The following is a 16,621-nucleotide window of genomic DNA, read 5'->3' as shown; positions in this document are numbered from 1 at the left end:
AGGGCCCCCGCCCCTCGGTCTCCGGAGCCCCGCCCCGGGCCGGGAGAGCGCGCTGCTGGGACGTGGCCACGAGGTGGCGCCAGCGCGCCGAGGAAGCGCCGCGGCCGCTCCTCGGCCGCCCCAGCCGCTGCTCCGCCGCCTCCTCCGAGGAAACAATGCGGCGCCTCCGGGCGTAACGCGGTGCGGGCCGGACGCCGGACACCTGGGCGCGGGCAGCCGAGCGAGCAGGCGGCAGGGCGGGCGCCGGGCTCTCTCGCCCGGAGCCATGGGCGCGGCGCGGCGCGGGGTGGAGGATCGGCGCGGCCCGGAGGCGCGGGGGGCCGGGGCGCGGGCCCGGGGCCGCCTCTAGCCGGCACCGAGGGCGCGGGCCCGGGGATGAGGGCGCCCGCGGCGGGGAGCCCGTCTGCGCGCCGCGGCGCCGTCCCGCCCAGCGAGCGAGCCCGAGCAGGCAGACGCGCGGCCGGCGGTCTGGGGGCGCGCCGTCTCCCGGCCCCCAAGATGTGAAGCGGGGAGGGCGGAGACGCAGAGACGGCCCGGCCGGGCGCCCTCGCTGCCCTCCGGCAGCCGCGCCGCTCCCCTTCCCCTGCCCGCCGAGGCCGCGCCGACCCCGACCTCGCTCCGATCCGGCTCCGGCCCGCAGCGGGTTCGCGGCCCGGACGCGGCGGGAGCAGGGCCCGGGACGGTGCGTCTGGCCTCGCCCGCGGCTCCTCGCCCAGACAAGTTTGAACAATGATCACAGTCAACCCCGATGGGAAGATAATGGTCAGAAGATGCCTGGTCACCCTGAGACCTTTTCGGTAAAGTTCTCTCCCGGTTGGCGCCGGGAGGTCTTTTTCTCCGAAGGGGCGCGGGCAGGGGCGAGTGCGGTCAGTCCCGGCCGGGGTGCCTGTCCCGGGAGCAGAGGGGGCGGTTCGTGCCTGAGCCCTTGGCGGCGGCCAGCGGGGCAGGGGAAGGGATGGAGCTGGGGCTCCGGGTCGCCTGGGGAGCGTGTGTGATCCTGGGACGTGGACCGAGTTTGGTCTAGGTTGGAGAAGACTCGGGGTGCGAAGGTGGGAATGGGGGCAGACAGCAGCCGCGTTGTGGTCCTGGGACCGGGAAGTCGCAGCAGCAGCCAGGGCGCCCCTTCCCTGCCCCTCGGGGTCCTTCGCCCCTCACCCCACCCGCCGATGGCCCCACTCCCGAGGCAAAGTTAGCGCTCAGCGCGGGGCGGCACCCCACCCGGCGGGCGCGTGGAGCCCCGAGTCGGCCCGCCCACCCCCTGCCTGTGCCTTGACCTCTACCCCAGCCTCCTGCCGGCACCCTTCTCTCTTGGCGGGGTGCGGGCCTATCGCCAAAGGGAGGGCCCCCGAAATTGGGGCAGGGGCCCTCTCTGCTGGGAATTCGATCCGCTCTCGCGGGCCTCGGAGAGGCTGGGGCAGGGGCGGCGCTGTGGGTGCAAGGGCGGAGAGAGCAGCGGAGGCAGGAGGGGCGCGAAGACCGACCCCCACCCCCACCCCCACCCCAACCTCAGCGGTCAAGGCCAGCAGGACTGTGGCCTCTTGCGGATGGCTGGGCTCTGCTGGTCCCACCCCCGGGCAGCTCTCACCCCTCCCCAACACTGTCATAGCCCGGCCTGTAGCTGGGGTTGGGGAGGGGGCGCTAAGGGAGGGGTGCCCAGCAGGGTGGGATTGCCTCCTCGCCCAGGGGCTGGTCAGCCGAGAGGGAGTAGCCAGCCAGAGAAGGTGGGGGGGGACTCACTCTGGACCTGGCCACAGGTGGGGTCCCAGCGCTATAGTTGAAGAGACAGCCTCTAGGCTGGACCACCACTGTCTGGAGGATGGGGGGGGGACAGAAGGGCTGGGGTTCCCCCAGGGTAGAGCCTTGGGCAGGTGACTGGGTGTCAGGACAACCTCCCCCACCCAACATTCCCCTGGAAAGCAGGTTGGAAGCTATTGTCTCTGAAAAGGGCCTTGTTCCTCCTGGGAAATCCTGAAATTCCTGCCCACCCAGACGGGCGAGGGGGTCCTCGGCCAGTGTCTCTTACCCAGTGTTGACCCCTCCCTTAAGGCCATGGGAAGCTCAGACGCTGACCCCAGCTCGGCTGGGCATTCCGCTGCACGATTGGAGGTGGTGGCTGAGAGCCAGGACCATGGACAGCGCCAGGTCCATAGCGGGTTCTCCCTCTGGATCCTGGGGGTGGGGGGGCTTCTTAAGGCTCTTGCCTGAAGGCAGAATTCAGAGGTGGGGTTGCATAGGCTCCCCTCCCTGCCAGGTTATCCCTGGGCCGCCCAGAGAGCACAGCCAGCAGTGAGGTCGCCAAGTCCCCTTCCGATGGGGGTCCGTAGAGCCTGCAGCTTTATCTCCCTACTTGTCAATCCTCAAGGGCAAACTAGGAGCCCTTTCCTCGCCGGCTTTCCCAGAGCCTCTGGCTCGGCCGTATTCCTTGGTTGCTTCTCGAATGTTGTCTGAGTGGATACATGGTTGGACGAAACCATTTTAACTTGAAGCTACGATAAATGGCCCCGGGATTGGGGGTCTGGCAGAGAGGCAGGTGAGGTATTTGGGGGCTTCAGGTCCTGGGCTGAAGGCCTAGGTTCCTTTCTCACAGGAGGTCTTTGGACGCTGGCTGCCCAGGTCCCCGGTTCTGAATACAGAGCTGGGGAAGGGAAGCGAGGGTGGGGACAAGACGTTCGAAGCGCTCCATCCTTGTCCCCAGGCTGGGAGGACAAACTGCTGCTTCCTCCCAAGATCTTCCTGGGGGAGGGACCATGCTCCTGCTCCACTGTCCCTCTGGCTGCTGGCCTGAGGCCAGCTTGACTTTGTCTTGGGGATCCAGGGAGGGGTCCCGGGAGCTGAGGGAGCAGTGTTCCCCTGTGGCGTCTTGCCTGTCGTCTCCTGGGGGAAGCTTCCAGGGCCATCTCTGCTTTGGGGTTCTGCCCCCTTCGCTCTGCCATACCCTCTAACAGCTGCCTTTAAACACAGATTGGGGATTTGGCTGTGCTTTTATTTTCTTCCGCAATTATGTGTTTTCTTTAATGGACCAAATTTTAATTAAATACGGCTCTGCCAGTTTCAAATAATGAAGATTAAAATGCATAAAGCAAGTCTTGCGTAGAGATACAAACACATATGGGGTTAGTGGATGGAGGTGGGTGGGTGGGGGGCAGGAGGGCTGAGGTCTCTGGCATGGCTGGTGGGGCTCCCCCTGGTGCATCCGGCTACACAGGAGATGAGTCGCCCAGACCTGGGCGGGGGGGTGGCTCCCCTTTCAGCCCTGCCAGCTCATCAAGTCCTCTGATGGAGTCAAGGTCCCAGCCTCCACCTCTGGCTACCTCAAGGCTGTGCTGGCTCAGAATCTAGAATGAAAGAGGCAGGGCCCCAGGGCCAGACTTGGGGGTGGCTTCCCTGCTGGCCCCCTGAGGCCACCTTAAGTGCCTGGCACTTGGCAAGTCATCAAACCCTAGGGGGTGAAGGAATAAGCAGTCATGCTTTGGCCACCTCCCGCACACACCCATGTGACACCTCGTGTGCAGGCTCACTCTGACCTGTCCATGGTGCAGTCCTTCGTGTGCCTGCCTGAAGAGGTGCGTTAGGTACAGAGGTGTCCACATGGACCTGCCCCCCCTAGGTCTTACTATCTGGTAGTGACAGTGGCACTCCCCCACCCCCGCCCTGAACATGACAAGGATGTGTTCCAGCAAACTCGAGCACTGGTTGTAGCAGCAGGGCCTGTGTATTCAAGGGCTGCGGGGCCCAGGTGATTGATGGGATCCAGGTGGGTTTCATCTGGACCAATTCCTTGCCCTCTGGCTGGCATCGGGTCCCGCTGTTTCCATCTATACCAGTGGATCTCAAACCTGAGCATGTATCACGTTTACCTGGAGAGCTTGTTAAAACACACTGCTTGGAGTTCCTGACTTGGTGCAGCGGAAACGAATCCGACTAGGAACCCTGACGTTGTTGGTTTGATCCCTGGCTTCACTCAGTGGGTTAAAGATCCGGCATTGCTGTGAGCTGTGGTGTAGGTCGCAGATGTGGCTTGGATCCTGCGTTGTTGTGGCTGTGGTGTAGTCCGGTGGCTACAGCTCTGATTTGATCCCTAGCCTGGGAACCTCCATATGCTGCAGGTGTGGCCCTAAAAAGAAAACAAAAAACAAAAAACAAAAAAAACAACTCACACTGCTTGCCCCACTCCCAGAGTGTGTGATTCTGTAAGCCTGGGACTGGGGCCTAAGAATTAGCATTTCTAATAGTTCCAAGGTGATGCTGATGCTGCTGGTCTGGGGACCACGCTCTGAGGACTCTGCTGTCAGTCTGTCTGAAGGCCAGAGCTTGCCTGGCCTTATACCCACGTGTGCATCATTGTCTCGCATGGTTTCACAGGGGGCTCATGGCCCCTTTCTTGCAGCTCTCTTTGTCCAGTGGTGATGGGAGAGTTCCTGGTCCAGGGGCTCAGCCTGGATCTTGTCTCCATCCACCCCTCCATCCCTGCCTCACTCATTCGTAGGGAGCCCTTACAGGTTAGGGATGCGTGTGCTGACCTATTCCTGACTCCCCCTGTTGCTCTCCGCAGGCTTTTTGTCCTGGGCATCGGCTTCTTCTCACTCTGCTTCCTGATGACGTCTCTGGGAGGCCAGTTCTCAGCCCGGCGCCCGGGGGACTCCCCCTTTACCATCCGCACTGAAGGTAATTTGGCGGGAAAGGGGGGGTGGGAAAGGGGTGCAGGAGTTGGGGGTCAGAGGAGAGGGAAGGCTTTGAGCCCAACCCTGCGAGAGGCTTTCCGGCGTCCGTGCCAGGCCGCCTCACTGGTGGATGTGTGGATGGAGGGGCCTTACACACTGCTTTGGCTTTTGTCCTGGCTGTGGTCCTCAGGCTTCTTCTGACCTAGATTCTTAGGCCAGGAAGGTCCTGGGATCCGGGTCTCCTGGGCATCAGAAGAGGCTGCCCATGTGCTTCTCTGGTGGGGAGGTTTGTGCGCCTCCGAATTTCTTTTTGAGACACGTACATTCTGCAGCTTCAGCCCAGGCTGTAGCCACAGCACTGGGGAGGAGACAGACCAGGCCGTGGGCTCACGTGTCTTATCTCCAGGCTCTCTGCTCTTTCGTCGTGGCCCACACGACGCTTAGGAGGCCGTGAAGTGGAGGTTCAGGGCTGTGGGGACCAGACAGACCTAATTTGTATCCTGGTGCATCATCTACCTGCTGTGTGCCACTGGCCAAGTCCCTAACTCACCTGGAGAGATAGGAAGTAGTGACCGTTTCAGGGCTGGATGACTGAGCTCCCATGGCCTGGGGCGGGGGTGGGGCGATGGCCCGGGAGACCCCCTCCCGGACGTGGGTCCTGCCCCCTCCGCCTCCCCAAGGGAGGGTGGAGAGCAGTACAGAGAGTCCTGATGAGTGTGTCGCAGGGCAGGGAGTCTCCTGGTAACCATGGCGAGGAAGGAACACAGTGGGAGACTGGGGCAGAGGGGCTTTCTGGGACAGCGCAGTCGCAGGGGCAGCTCGGGAGAGGTCTCTGCTTGAAGTCCACATCTCAAACTCCCAGGGCTCCTCTGTCTGGCCCCCCTTTTCCCAACGATGGATTAAAGCCTTAGTAGGATGGGCTGTCGTTGAGGGTGCTGCTCTGAGGGGCACTTACGCTGCCATCTGGTGTCTCCTCATTAGATTCATGCCTTTGGTTTAACACGCACTTCTTTAAACTTGCAAAAGCGCCCAGCAGGAATTTCACATGGATTAGTCATTCGAGCCTGCATGTAAATGAATTTATCCCATCCCTGACTCACAGAGGTTCTCCGATTCCTTCTCTGCTAAGAGGGGATAAGGAGACCCCCTTCCCCAGGACTGACACGAGGAGGCGGGAAGATAACACACAAAGGGTCTCAAGCAGCATCTGGCCAACAGCACGAGCTCTGCGAATATTCCTGGATGCGTTGAGTCTGAGAGGGGGGCACTGCCCCCCGGGATGCTTAGAGGCCTGCACCAGGATCTCTAGCGGGCGAATCCTGGGGGTTGCAGTGGAGGAGCAAATGGGGAAGTTGTGCCCATGAGGGGGCAGCTTCAGGAGGGATGGGGGAGGTGGAGTGCGGGGGATGGGTGCAGGGCGATGCCACCCGTGGAAGCGGGGTCGTGTCCATCCGGGTGGGCTGCTGCAGGGGGCTTGAGCAAGCTGGACCTCCAGAAACGTCAGGGCTCCAGACGCTGGGAATCAAGGGCTGGGGGAGAAGGGGGTGTGTGGATGGACTCTGGTTTTGTCCAGATATCTTCCTGTGCAGGTGGGGGCCCCGTCCTGGTAGGGCTGAGCCCAGTGCCCTGAGAGGACCAGGGGCTTCCGTGCTCTGCGCGGTCTACTTTGCCCGGCAGAGGGAGAAGGGGTCCAACTGCAGCCTAGATCTTGTGTCTAAGGGGTGGCAGAGCCATAGAGGGAAGAGGACTTGCCCAGGGCCCTGCGATTAGACTAGAGATGCGTGGGTTTGTGTGTGTGTGCGCGCTCGCGCATGCACGCGCATCCGCTCGCCCAGCAGCCCCGACTGAGAGAGACACCGCCTGCTCCATCCCCAAAGTGCCTCTAGGCCTCCGTCCACTCATCGCTTCCCCAAGCAGCCTGATTTCCGAGCACAGAGGAGCGTTGCCTGGTTTTCGGACTTTATCGAAGCAGAATCACAGGGCGGGTGTTCTGCGTGAGCCTTTTTTCTCTCGATCTTCTGTTTGTGAGATTCATCCGCCTCAGGGTGTGTGGGTGCAGACGGGCACTGCTGGGCAGTGTCCATTGTGTGAACACGTCGCAGTATATTTATCCCTCCATCCTGGGCAGACATTGGGCTGTTTCTGGTTTGGGGCTTTTGTGAACTGTGCTGGATACACGTAGGCATTTCTCCGCGCGCACCTGGAGATGGCGTTGCCAGGTCTCCGGTATGCTGTGACATCAGCTCTCAGAGCAAGTGTGTCCAAGTCTTTTCACATCTGCCAGACCTCTGGGCTGGAAGCTGAGGCCCTGGAATATGGAAGTAAAGGCTTCGGAATTTCCCGTTGTGGCTCAAGGGGTTAAGAACCCCGTGCAGTGTCCCTGAGGATGTGGGTTGGATCGATTCCTGGCCTTGTTCAGTGGGTTACGGATCCAGCGTTGGCACAGCTTCGGCATAGGCTGCAGATGTGGCTCGGATCCAGTGTTGCTGTGGCTGTGGTATGGGTCTGCAGCTGCAGCTCTGATTTGACCCCTAGCCTGGGAACCTCCATATGCTGTAGATGAGGCTGTAAAAAGAAATGAAAAGAAAAGAAAAGCCGGGGGGAGGAGCTGGACAGGGAGGGAGGCCCCTGAGAACCCCAGGGAACTGACCCCAGTTTGGTTCACATTGGGTCTCACTGTCCCCCCCCATTTCTTTTTTTTCCCTTCATTTAACATTTTTTTAAATTGAATTATATTTGATTTGCAATATTGTCGTAATTTCTGCTGTAGAGCAAAATGATTCAATTATACATATACACATATCCATTCTTTTTTGGATTATTTTCCCCCCGTGTAGGTTGTCATGGAGCACTGAGTAGTGTTCCCTGTGCTATACAGCAGGTCCCAGCACCCCCCCACCTCAAATTTTTTCATGCCCTTGGACTAAGTTGATTTGCTTAGACCCAAAGCAGAGGCTTGGAAGAGCCACTATGGGTTTAAAATCCTGATCCTTCAAGAAATACCCCTCAAATGACACCCCCACCCCAGGCCTGGGGCAGCCCTGCAGAAGCCAGCATTTCTACCTAGGATGGGGCTGGAAGTGGGGTGCAGTTGTGAGGGGGTCTGGGCAGGAGCACTGAATGCCAAGCACTAGTCCCCGAGGGGAACTCCCACTGGGGAGGATGCTGGAGGTCATGGTGGGGGTTGGGTTGTTTTTTTTGGGGAGGGGGCTCCTTGCAGCCCCAAGGCAGAGCTAGGAGAAGGAAACCCACTAAGAATTAGGGGGGAACATTAGAAAAAAAATTAAGAATGAAAAGTCTTTCATTGATCAATAAAACCATCTGAACACAAATGGGGAAATAACCTCTCCTCGCTTGTCAAGCCTGGGAGGGGAGTGGGTTCCCCCATGGACGTGGCTGGGGTGGGTGGGCAGGGAGAAGGCTCTTCTCTAAAAGGAGGAGAACCTTCCACAGCCTCTCACGGATGGTGGTCCCCCTGGGGAGGTTCTGAGTTTCATGATGAGGTTCTCTGGTTTGGGGGTGAAAACGCGGCAGGTGTCTCATTCTCTCTTCTGCACACTCGTCTTGGGAGTCAGGGCGGAGGGGGCGGAGGGGTCTGAGGGCAGAGTCCTGACCAAGAAGCGAAGCCAGGAGGACTGTAATCTAGTTCATTCCCTGGTGCTGCTGTCGGGCCCGGCTCGGGCCTGGAGGGAGGATTTTTGGGGGTGGGCTCCCTGCCCAGGCCTCCGTCCCCACCCTGTCTGGCCTCCCTGCCTCCTGCCTCCGCCCCCCTCTCCTGTCCTAAGAGGGACTTGCTTCCCTCCTAGCGCTGGGGGTCTTCAAGTCGTGTCTGAGGCCTCCTTTCCAACGTTGCCACAGATTCTGGGGCGCCTTCTGATCCCGGCTCTGTCTTGCCTTAAAGACCGAGGCCGGCCTTGAAGAGGTCGGAGGCTGTCTCTGGGGAGAGGCCTGCAGGCTGGAGGTCCTTGTTCGGGCCGCATGAGTTGGCCCTGAGGTTCCCCCGTGACCTCTCAGCCCCCCACCAGGATGGAACCTGGGGAACATCAGAGAAATACCTCCTTCCTCTGTGTTTGCCTCCGAAGGGGCGCTTCTTCTCAGAGGCTGGCGAGGGATGAGTGGGCCAGTGCCTGCCCTTGTCACCCACGCTGCCCAGGGCGCGGAGCTGCCTTGGGCTCAGGTGGATTCCGGGGCGGCCACGTGCAGAGAGACACACAGCTGCACAGACGTGATCCCGCGAGTGCCACAAAGTCTGTTCTCTCTGCCAAGGTCACGGCTCCTTCAGGCTCCCGGAAGCAGTGGGAGAGGGTGGGGGTGGGGACACGGGGTTGGGGGGACAAGGGCGGACAGTGGAGGGAAACAGCGCACTGGGGAGGGGGTGGGGCCAGCTGGTGAAGAAATGCCCATCGCCCACGAGGTCAGGGGGTGGTGAAGAAATGCCCATCGCCCACGAGGTCAGGGCCCTGGTGCCCTCTGCATTTTCATTCTCATGGAAATGGAGGGACTGGGCTGAGTCCTGACGTGTGTCCTTGGGGCCTCACATTAAAGACATCTCAATTTAGCCAAGCAGAGAGCAGCCATGAGGTGACTTGGGGCAAGCCGGCGTCGGGAGCCTGCTGTGCTGATGGGCCCACTGGCGGTGGCCTCCAGGCAGCGCCTCAGGTGGGAGGGGCTGCCTGCGACAGGCCGTGCGTGGCCTGCTCCCCCGCACCCTCTTGTCCAGGGCAGAAAATGTGCTTAGAGCCCTGGGCTCCTCGGGAGGTGATGGGGTGGGGGTGTCTCCTGAGGTCCTGCACCATCTGACTCGGTGACATGGTGGGAGCCGCCCCTGAGCCCCGGGTGCTGGGGGGTGTCTCGTGGCCTTCCTCCAGTCTGATGGAGGGGGACTTAGACCCACTGAGAGGGGTCTGTCTCCGTAGCCCCAGGCTGTGAGCCCCTGGTCTTCTGGGGTCACTCTTTCTGTTGACATTATTTTTGCGGTTTTTTTTTTTTGTCTTTTTAGGGCCGTACCTGCAGCATATGGAGGTTCCCAGGCTAGGGGTCCAATCGGAGCTGCAGCTGCCGGCCTACACCACAGCCATAGCAATGCGGGATCCAAGCTGCATTTGTGACCTGCACCACAACTCACGGCCACGCGGGATCCTTAACCCACTCAGCAAGGCCTGGGATCGAACCTGCGTCCTCATGGATGCTCGTTGGGTTCGTTACCACTGAGCCGTGATGGGAACTCCATTTTTTTGGTTGCCTCTTGACATTTTTTTTGGACTACACCCTTGGCATGTGGAAGTTCCCAGGCCAGGAATTGAACCTGCGCCACGGCGGTGATCCGAGTCGTTGCAATGACAGTGCCAGATCCTTAACCTGCTGCACCACAAAGGACCTCTGCTGACATTTTTAAAGAATTGGCTTAACCCGTCGGAAGGGCCGTCCAGACCCCAGCCATCTCCAGATGGCATGGGGGCCTGTGTTTCCCGGGTCACGCCTTGTCCCATCTCCAGAACTGTCCTGCTCTGGGCTCCCCCTCCTGCCTCCTCTGTGTCAGCCCCCCAGACCCCCTGCCCCGGGGTGGGGTCTCCGCTCAGCACAGCAAGCAGATGGCACGTCCCTCTCACACCCCTGCCTTTCAGAGTCCCCCAAAGGTCATCCCCCATGGCTGCAGAAGTGCTTCCCTGACTCTGCCTGGCTGTCCCCTGCCTGGCCGTCCTGCCCTGTCCCCGGGCCTTGTCCTCTCTGCCATCCCCCAGGCTGAGCCGGGAAAGTCCAGCTTCCCTACGTTAATATGCACAGTCATTTAGCGCGCTCTGTCTCGGGGCTCGGGCTCCGAGCATCTAGACCTGGCTCAGGCCCACCCAGGGGTTTAGTACAACAGACAGAGCTCCTCTCTAAGGAGAGTCTGCAGGCTTTTGTAGAATCGCTTCTTTCCTTTCCCTTTATCCTAATCTCTGGAGGCAACTGGGGGAAGAGCCGGCATGGAAACCCCAGGCTGTGGACCCGAGGGGCTCTGGAAGTCAGACCCTAGCATTTTAGGAGGGACGCCGAGGCCCAGAGAACAAGTGTGACATCTCCTCCCCCCGCATCAGGGTCGGACAGAGCAGGGATGACGTCATCAAGGCTTCCTGATTGCCACTGTGCCCTGTCCCAGGCCGCCTTGCTGCCCCCAGGCTTGGCCCAGCTCTGTCTGGCTCCAGGGGCCTCTGCTGCTCTAGGCCTGGTCTCTGCAGTTACTGGCTCCACCAGTTATTTTGCAGCCTGTGAAATGGGACTAGGGGTGTGTGTTGGGGGGGGGGCTTCGGCAGTGAGGTCCCGGGAAGAGTGTGGGCAGTGAGCTCAGAGGGGTGAAGGAGGCTTGGGACAAGCCCGAGCAGTGTGACAGGGCAGGTGCCAGGCCTGTGGCATTGTGGGGAACGCAGCGCCAGCCTGGGGGCGGGGGGGCAGTGCCGCGTCTCAGCATCGCTGGCGCACAGTGTGGTCCAGTCGGGCCTGGGTGCACGGCTGGGGGGCTTCGGTTAACAGCTCTGGCAGGGGAGTCTAGCCGTGGTCTCACTCTCCTTTCTCCTCCTCTTTTGCTTCGTCTCCTCCCATGCCCACAGCATGTGAAGGTTCCCAGGCCAGGGCTCAAACCGAGGCGCTGGATCCTTAGCCCACTGCACCCCCAGGGAACTCCTCACTCTGTTTCACTCATCTCACTCCTTTGGGGAAGGGGCCACCCTGAGTTAGGAGCAACCCCAGGACATCCATCAGGTGACCTGCAACACTGGGGGGGGGGGTCCCTCTGGAGCTGTGCAAAGCAGCGGCCAGGTCAAAGCATCTGATGTGTGCCCATTTTTCCAGCAGAACTGATGGGAACGCCCCTCTTGTTTTATTCTGTGCTCCGAGCCCTGGTTGAAAGCCAGGTGTTGTGCTTGGATGATGGGCTTGGGTAGGGGTCTCAAGGTGAGAGTAATTTTGAGTCCACGGTCGCCCCCAACTCTGTGGAGCTGAAAGAGGGAGGGAACCCCAGATATCTTGCTTGATTGACTCGCTGGGGCTGCGAGCGAGTGGGAGGGGCCGAGTGGCAGGAGCGATCTCAGTTTGCTTCATTTCACACTATGGTGAAATTTCCTGCTTCCAACTGAAAAATCCGCCAGTTTCTGGGAGGGGAAAGTGGGAGGGCCAAGAGCCCTTCCAGCTCCTCGGAGGGGAGGGGCTGGCATCAGTGTTTCCTTCGTTTTTTCTGATGCCCATTTTCTCCAACCCCGCGTCTCTCCTCTTCCTCCGCTCTCCCCGCCCTTGCCCCCGCCGGGGGCATTCTTGCCCCACTTTTCCTCCCTGGCTCCCAGGAGCCTGCAGCCCCTCCCTGCTCTGGATTTGCCCCCTGACCCAGAGTGAGCCCCACTCCCAGCCCCCAACTCTCCACGGCCTCCCTCTGACCTCGGGCTGCTTCGACTGGCAGGGGACCCCAGCCAGGAGATGACTTGGTGTGACAAAGTGGCGGCAGCCGCTGAAACAGGCCTGGAGCCAGGGGATCTGGGGGACGAGCAGAGCAGAAATGTCACAGGCAGTCATGTTCATGTGCAGCCTTGGTGAGCCCCCCTCCTTGGCTGAGCCCCAAGCACAGGGCAGAGACCAGCCCCCTCAGTCCCTCTGCCCCCTGTTTCTCCCCCTCCGTCTCTCTCTCTGGTTCCGAATGGCCTGCTGTCTTCTTCCCCTGCCCCTCCTGGCACCTTGACATTGGGCTGCGGACAGGGCCTGATTATTGCCTTGAGTTGGGGCCACTGAAGCTGAGAGTGTTCCCATGATCCCCTTTGGTACAGGGGTTGGTGGCAGAGGCAGGTGAGAGCCCAGGTGTTCACCTCCAGCCCCTCTTACCCCCGCCCCCGGGCCCCCGCCCTTTCTCCCCTGAGAAGCGGGTTCTGTTGGCGCTCACACCCTCAGCTCTCACGATTCCCGCTCACACGCCGGAGCCGGCTCTGGCGCGCCACGGCAGGAGGAGAGTGCCAGAACCTGGCCATCCCTCAAGCAGTGGCTGGTGCCCCCTCACCCACCAGGGGCAGAACCCTGAGGCCGGTTCTACACCTGCTGGTTTCCCCAGGTCACTGGCGCCCCCTCTCTGGTTCTTTCCCCTTCCCCGTGTCACCCTGCACTCCCCAGCCCGGCTTCCTTTCGCCTCCCAAATAACCGCTTGCCTTCAAACCCTTACCTTGGGATCTGCTTCTGGGGAACCCCACCTAAGACGCCCCCTGCCCCCTGGCAGCCTGGGGTCCCCACAGACTCAGCTCATTTGTTAAGAGTGACTCAGAGCCTGGTCCCCTGGGGTTTGCAGGAAGCCGGGCTGGGGATCGCCGTGCCTGGAACCCAGTACCTCTGGATGGTTTGGAGGGACTGCTTGAAACCATCACAAGATTTAATTAAACGGGAAGACAGGGCTGCTCTCCCACACTGGCACCTGCACTGCGAATGATTAGACAGGAATCATGGAAGCCTCGGGCTGGTTAATGGGACCTTGGTTGAAGCGCCTCATTTTCATTTAATTCTATTCTTCGCAAGGTCTCCCAGCCCCTCAGCCCTGGAGGTGATCTTCAGGAACCCAAACACCAGCTTGAGAGTCAGGACAAAGTCACAGGGGTTTTCTAGAGTGGGGTCTGGGGCTGTCAGGGGGGAAGGCATGCAGCCGGGGCTCTGAACCCCTTGCACCTGGGCTCGGAGCCTCTCCTGTCCAAGCCACGTGGGGAGCAAGCAGAGGGCAGGGTCTGGGCCCCGTGCCCCAGGGCTTTGACTCAGCAGGTCTAGACTGGCGCCGGGAATCCAGACTTGAACAGCCTGGCCAGGAGGTTCAGCTGTGAGTGGATGGCTGACCAGACTTTGAGGACCCCTGATCCACAAGTTCTGTCTGGAGCTTGGTGTTGGGGGTCGGGCAGGTTCCTGTCCCACTAGTGGGCCTTCCCTGCCGTCTCGCAGACCTGGAATTATGTCTGAAGCCTGATTTTGCAGGTGACAAGACCCGAGGCCCAGAGAGGTTCAAAGATTATCCCAAGGTCACACAGCGGGAAAGGAGCAGGGTTGGCCCGGGGCTCTCTGGATTCCTGTCCTGCAGGGGTGAGGGGTGGGGCCGGCTCCCCTCCTGACCCCTCCTCTTCCTGGGAAGATGGGCGTGGGGCTGAGGTCTGGGCCTCTCAGGCTCAGAGAACCAGGCCGTGGGTCTCAGGTGGCCTCCGGGCTGTTTGGGCTGCTTCTGACTGCGCCCACGTTCTGCCTGCAGTGTTGGGGGGGCCGGAGTCCCGGGGTGTCCTCCGCAAGATGAGTGACCTGCTGGAGCTGATGGTGAAGCGCATGGACACGCTGGCCAGGCTGGAGAACAGCAGCGAGCTGCACCGGGCTGCTGGGGACGGGCGCTTCGCCGTGGACAGGTGAGGGGGACCCGGGAGGGAGCGGGGCTCCCGGAGTCGGGGAGGAGGGGTACCCCGCCCTGTGCTGGGCCGGAGGGGCGGCCTCAAAGTGCACTTTATCCACACACGTGCGCAGTCGATGCGTAGTGTGTGGTTTTTACACATCGTCCCTAAGTGGCTCCCCATTGCACCTGCCTTTCTCACGCGCTGTGACGCTGTTGAGCGCCGTCTGTGCTAATGGGCACCTGTTGAGATGCACATGGACGTGATGGCCGCAGGGGTGGTCTGTCCTCCTGCCACAGGGACCTGGGTCATCCCGGCAGGCACTTTCTGCTTTATTCATTCTAAATAGGCCACTACCGGGGCCAGAATGTGCAGAGTTTCCCAAGAGTTGGTGCCGCAGCTCTGCGTGCCTCTGGATGTCCCCAGGAACCCAGGTGGTGGGTCTCAGGTGTGGGGCTCTCCTGGCCCCCAGGGAATGAGGGAGTGGGCATGAAGTTGGGCCTGTCCCAGCTGGGAGTCCTGGCCACCAGCCTGGGCTGTGGAAGGAGGGGGCTCGGACTCCAACCACCCCAGGGAGACAAGCGGCCCTCGCCCTTTTAGATATTGGCGTTTGCGGTGAGATGGAGTTGCTCCGTGTGTTCGAACTGCTGAAAAATTAGTGTGAAACCCACACTCTTACCCAATCTGGGAAAAGCTCTCACTGGGCCAGCGTGATTTGCTGAAAGTGTGCCACTGCCAAAAACTATGTTTGAAGTCCACACTTTTGGACAACTTGCGGAAGAGCAGACCTCAGCCAGCGTGTGGATGTGAAGCCAGAGCTCAGGTGTTTCTGAAGTTGGGTGTTGAGCAAACCAAAGAGAGGGTCAGTGCTGCGTCCTGGGCATTGAGGGGCCCTGAGGAAGGGGCCTATGTTCGAGGGGCTCCACGAGGTGGGGCGTGAAGCACAGTGCGCGCCCCCCCCTTGGTCTGGTGGGGGAATCCTTTGCCCCTCAGGCTGCCTGGGCCGGACTGCTGGCCATGAGTCCCACGTCCAACAGGCCTTCGGGTGGAATGTTCTGGATGCCCAGTTGGGTCAGCCGATGTCGGCATCCCTATTTACCGAAAGCTCACCTTACTGCGTTCCCTCTGTGGTCTGGTCGGTGCCATAACCACCTTACGGGGGGTTAATCCCCATTGCTTAGAGGAGGAAACTGAGGCCCAGAGATGTTCAGGAACTTGCTCAAAGTTGCACAGCTCTCAGCTAGGTCCAGAGCCCCCCTTCTCACCACTGTGCTCTTGACGGCCAGTCATTAAATACATGGCTACATGGAAGTTCATTTTTGTCCTTTTTTTTTTTAGGGCCGCACCCACAGCTTATGGTGGTTCCCAGGCTAGGGGTCCAATCGGCGCTGTAGCCGCTGGCCTACACCACAGCCCCAGCAATGCCAAATCCGAGCCACGTTTACAACCTACACCACAGCTCACGGCAACGCCGGATCCTTAACCCACTGATTGAGGCCAGGGATCGAACCTGCATCCTCATGGATACAAGCCAGGTTCATTTCAGCTGAGCTAAGACGGGAACTCCATTTTTTTGTATATCCCTTTTCAAGACTTTTCATATCAATTAATTCACAACTTGGGGAAAAAATCCTTTAGTATCTACCTTTCCAAAACAAAAAATTAGAGCCAAGACTGATTGCTCTGAATTTTTGTTTTGGAGAATGTAGGCACTAATTTTAATTTGAACTCCTGGAGCCTGGAGTTAAATGCAGCAGTGGCCGTGGGGGGGCCACCACCGTGCCTGGGTCCTGGGGGAGCTCTTTCTTGTGGGACGTTGGGGCTCCTGGGTGGGCCGCAAGGCTGTGTGGTGGGGCCCTGGTTACGTGTTCTCATACCCTCCAGGGACTAAGCATCTGAGAGAAGGAGCGAAAGATCTATCTGCTCAAGAAATCTGTCTTGGCAGCTACAGGCGCCGGGGATGCAGTGATGAGTCTTGACCTCATTCCCTGGGGGAAGACAGACAGTGACTGAGAAAAAGAAAGAAATGCGATCCTGGCAGATACTGGCTCTGAAGGATGAGGGAGTGGGTGCTGGGGAAGGGGCAGTTCAAACAGGGTGGTCCAGCAAGCCCTTCCGAGGGGGTGATGTGTGAGCTGCATTCTGAATGGCAGGGAGGAGCCAGCCACGTGAGGAGCTGGGAGGAGAGAATTTGAGGGAGGGAGAGCAGCAGGTGCAAAGGCCCTGGGGTGGGAGCGAGCTGGGAGTGTTGGGGAAAAGGAACCAATGTGAAGGCCAGCCAGGCAGAGCCCAGTGGGGGCTGGGAGAGGTCAGCGGGCAGGTGGCGTGGGGCTTTGTCAGCTATGGTAAGTGGAGTTGGAACATAAGGTGGTCGCTGTGGGAAGTCTCTGGCTTAGCAGAGGAGGTGGAGGGGGCAAGAGGGGAACCCAGAGGGGCCAGAGGCAGAGACAGGGAGATGGAGGCACGGCTGCTTGGCTCCCCTGGACGGCTCCCGAGGCCATTTCTACCCCTTGGGCACGGGTCTTCCTCTCCTTGCCGCCGCTGTATCCCCTCTGCTGTATTCAGCCCCTTGCCCCGCCCCCACCCCTTCCACTT

At 60.2% G+C, this 16,621-nt stretch overlaps 1 protein-coding gene across 3 annotated transcripts in view; it reads left to right on the top strand.

Moving 5' to 3' along the window:
* The window catches only part of MGAT5B (mannosyl (alpha-1,6-)-glycoprotein beta-1,6-N-acetyl-glucosaminyltransferase, isozyme B), a 74,725-nt gene continuing 58,519 nt past the window's right edge, over nt 416-16,621 (top strand). Inside the window, exons 1-3 of one of the 3 annotated variants that reach the window (XM_021066558.1) lie at nt 416-797; nt 4,553-4,665; nt 13,897-14,044. In XM_021066558.1, coding sequence (XP_020922217.1) covers nt 730-797; nt 4,553-4,665; nt 13,897-14,044 — 329 coding nt within the window. In that variant the 5' untranslated portion in view covers nt 416-729. The remainder of the gene's footprint in view (nt 798-4,552; nt 4,666-13,896; nt 14,045-16,621) is intronic. The other 2 variants (XM_021066557.1, XM_021066556.1) reach the window with 2 other exon arrangements.

This window comes from Sus scrofa, chromosome 12, assembly GCF_000003025.6.
Source record: "Sus scrofa isolate TJ Tabasco breed Duroc chromosome 12, Sscrofa11.1, whole genome shotgun sequence".
Taxonomy (NCBI): Eukaryota; Metazoa; Chordata; class Mammalia; order Artiodactyla; family Suidae; genus Sus; species Sus scrofa.
The sequence above is the reverse complement of the archived record's forward strand: the minus strand, read 5'-3'. Positions and strand labels throughout refer to the sequence as shown.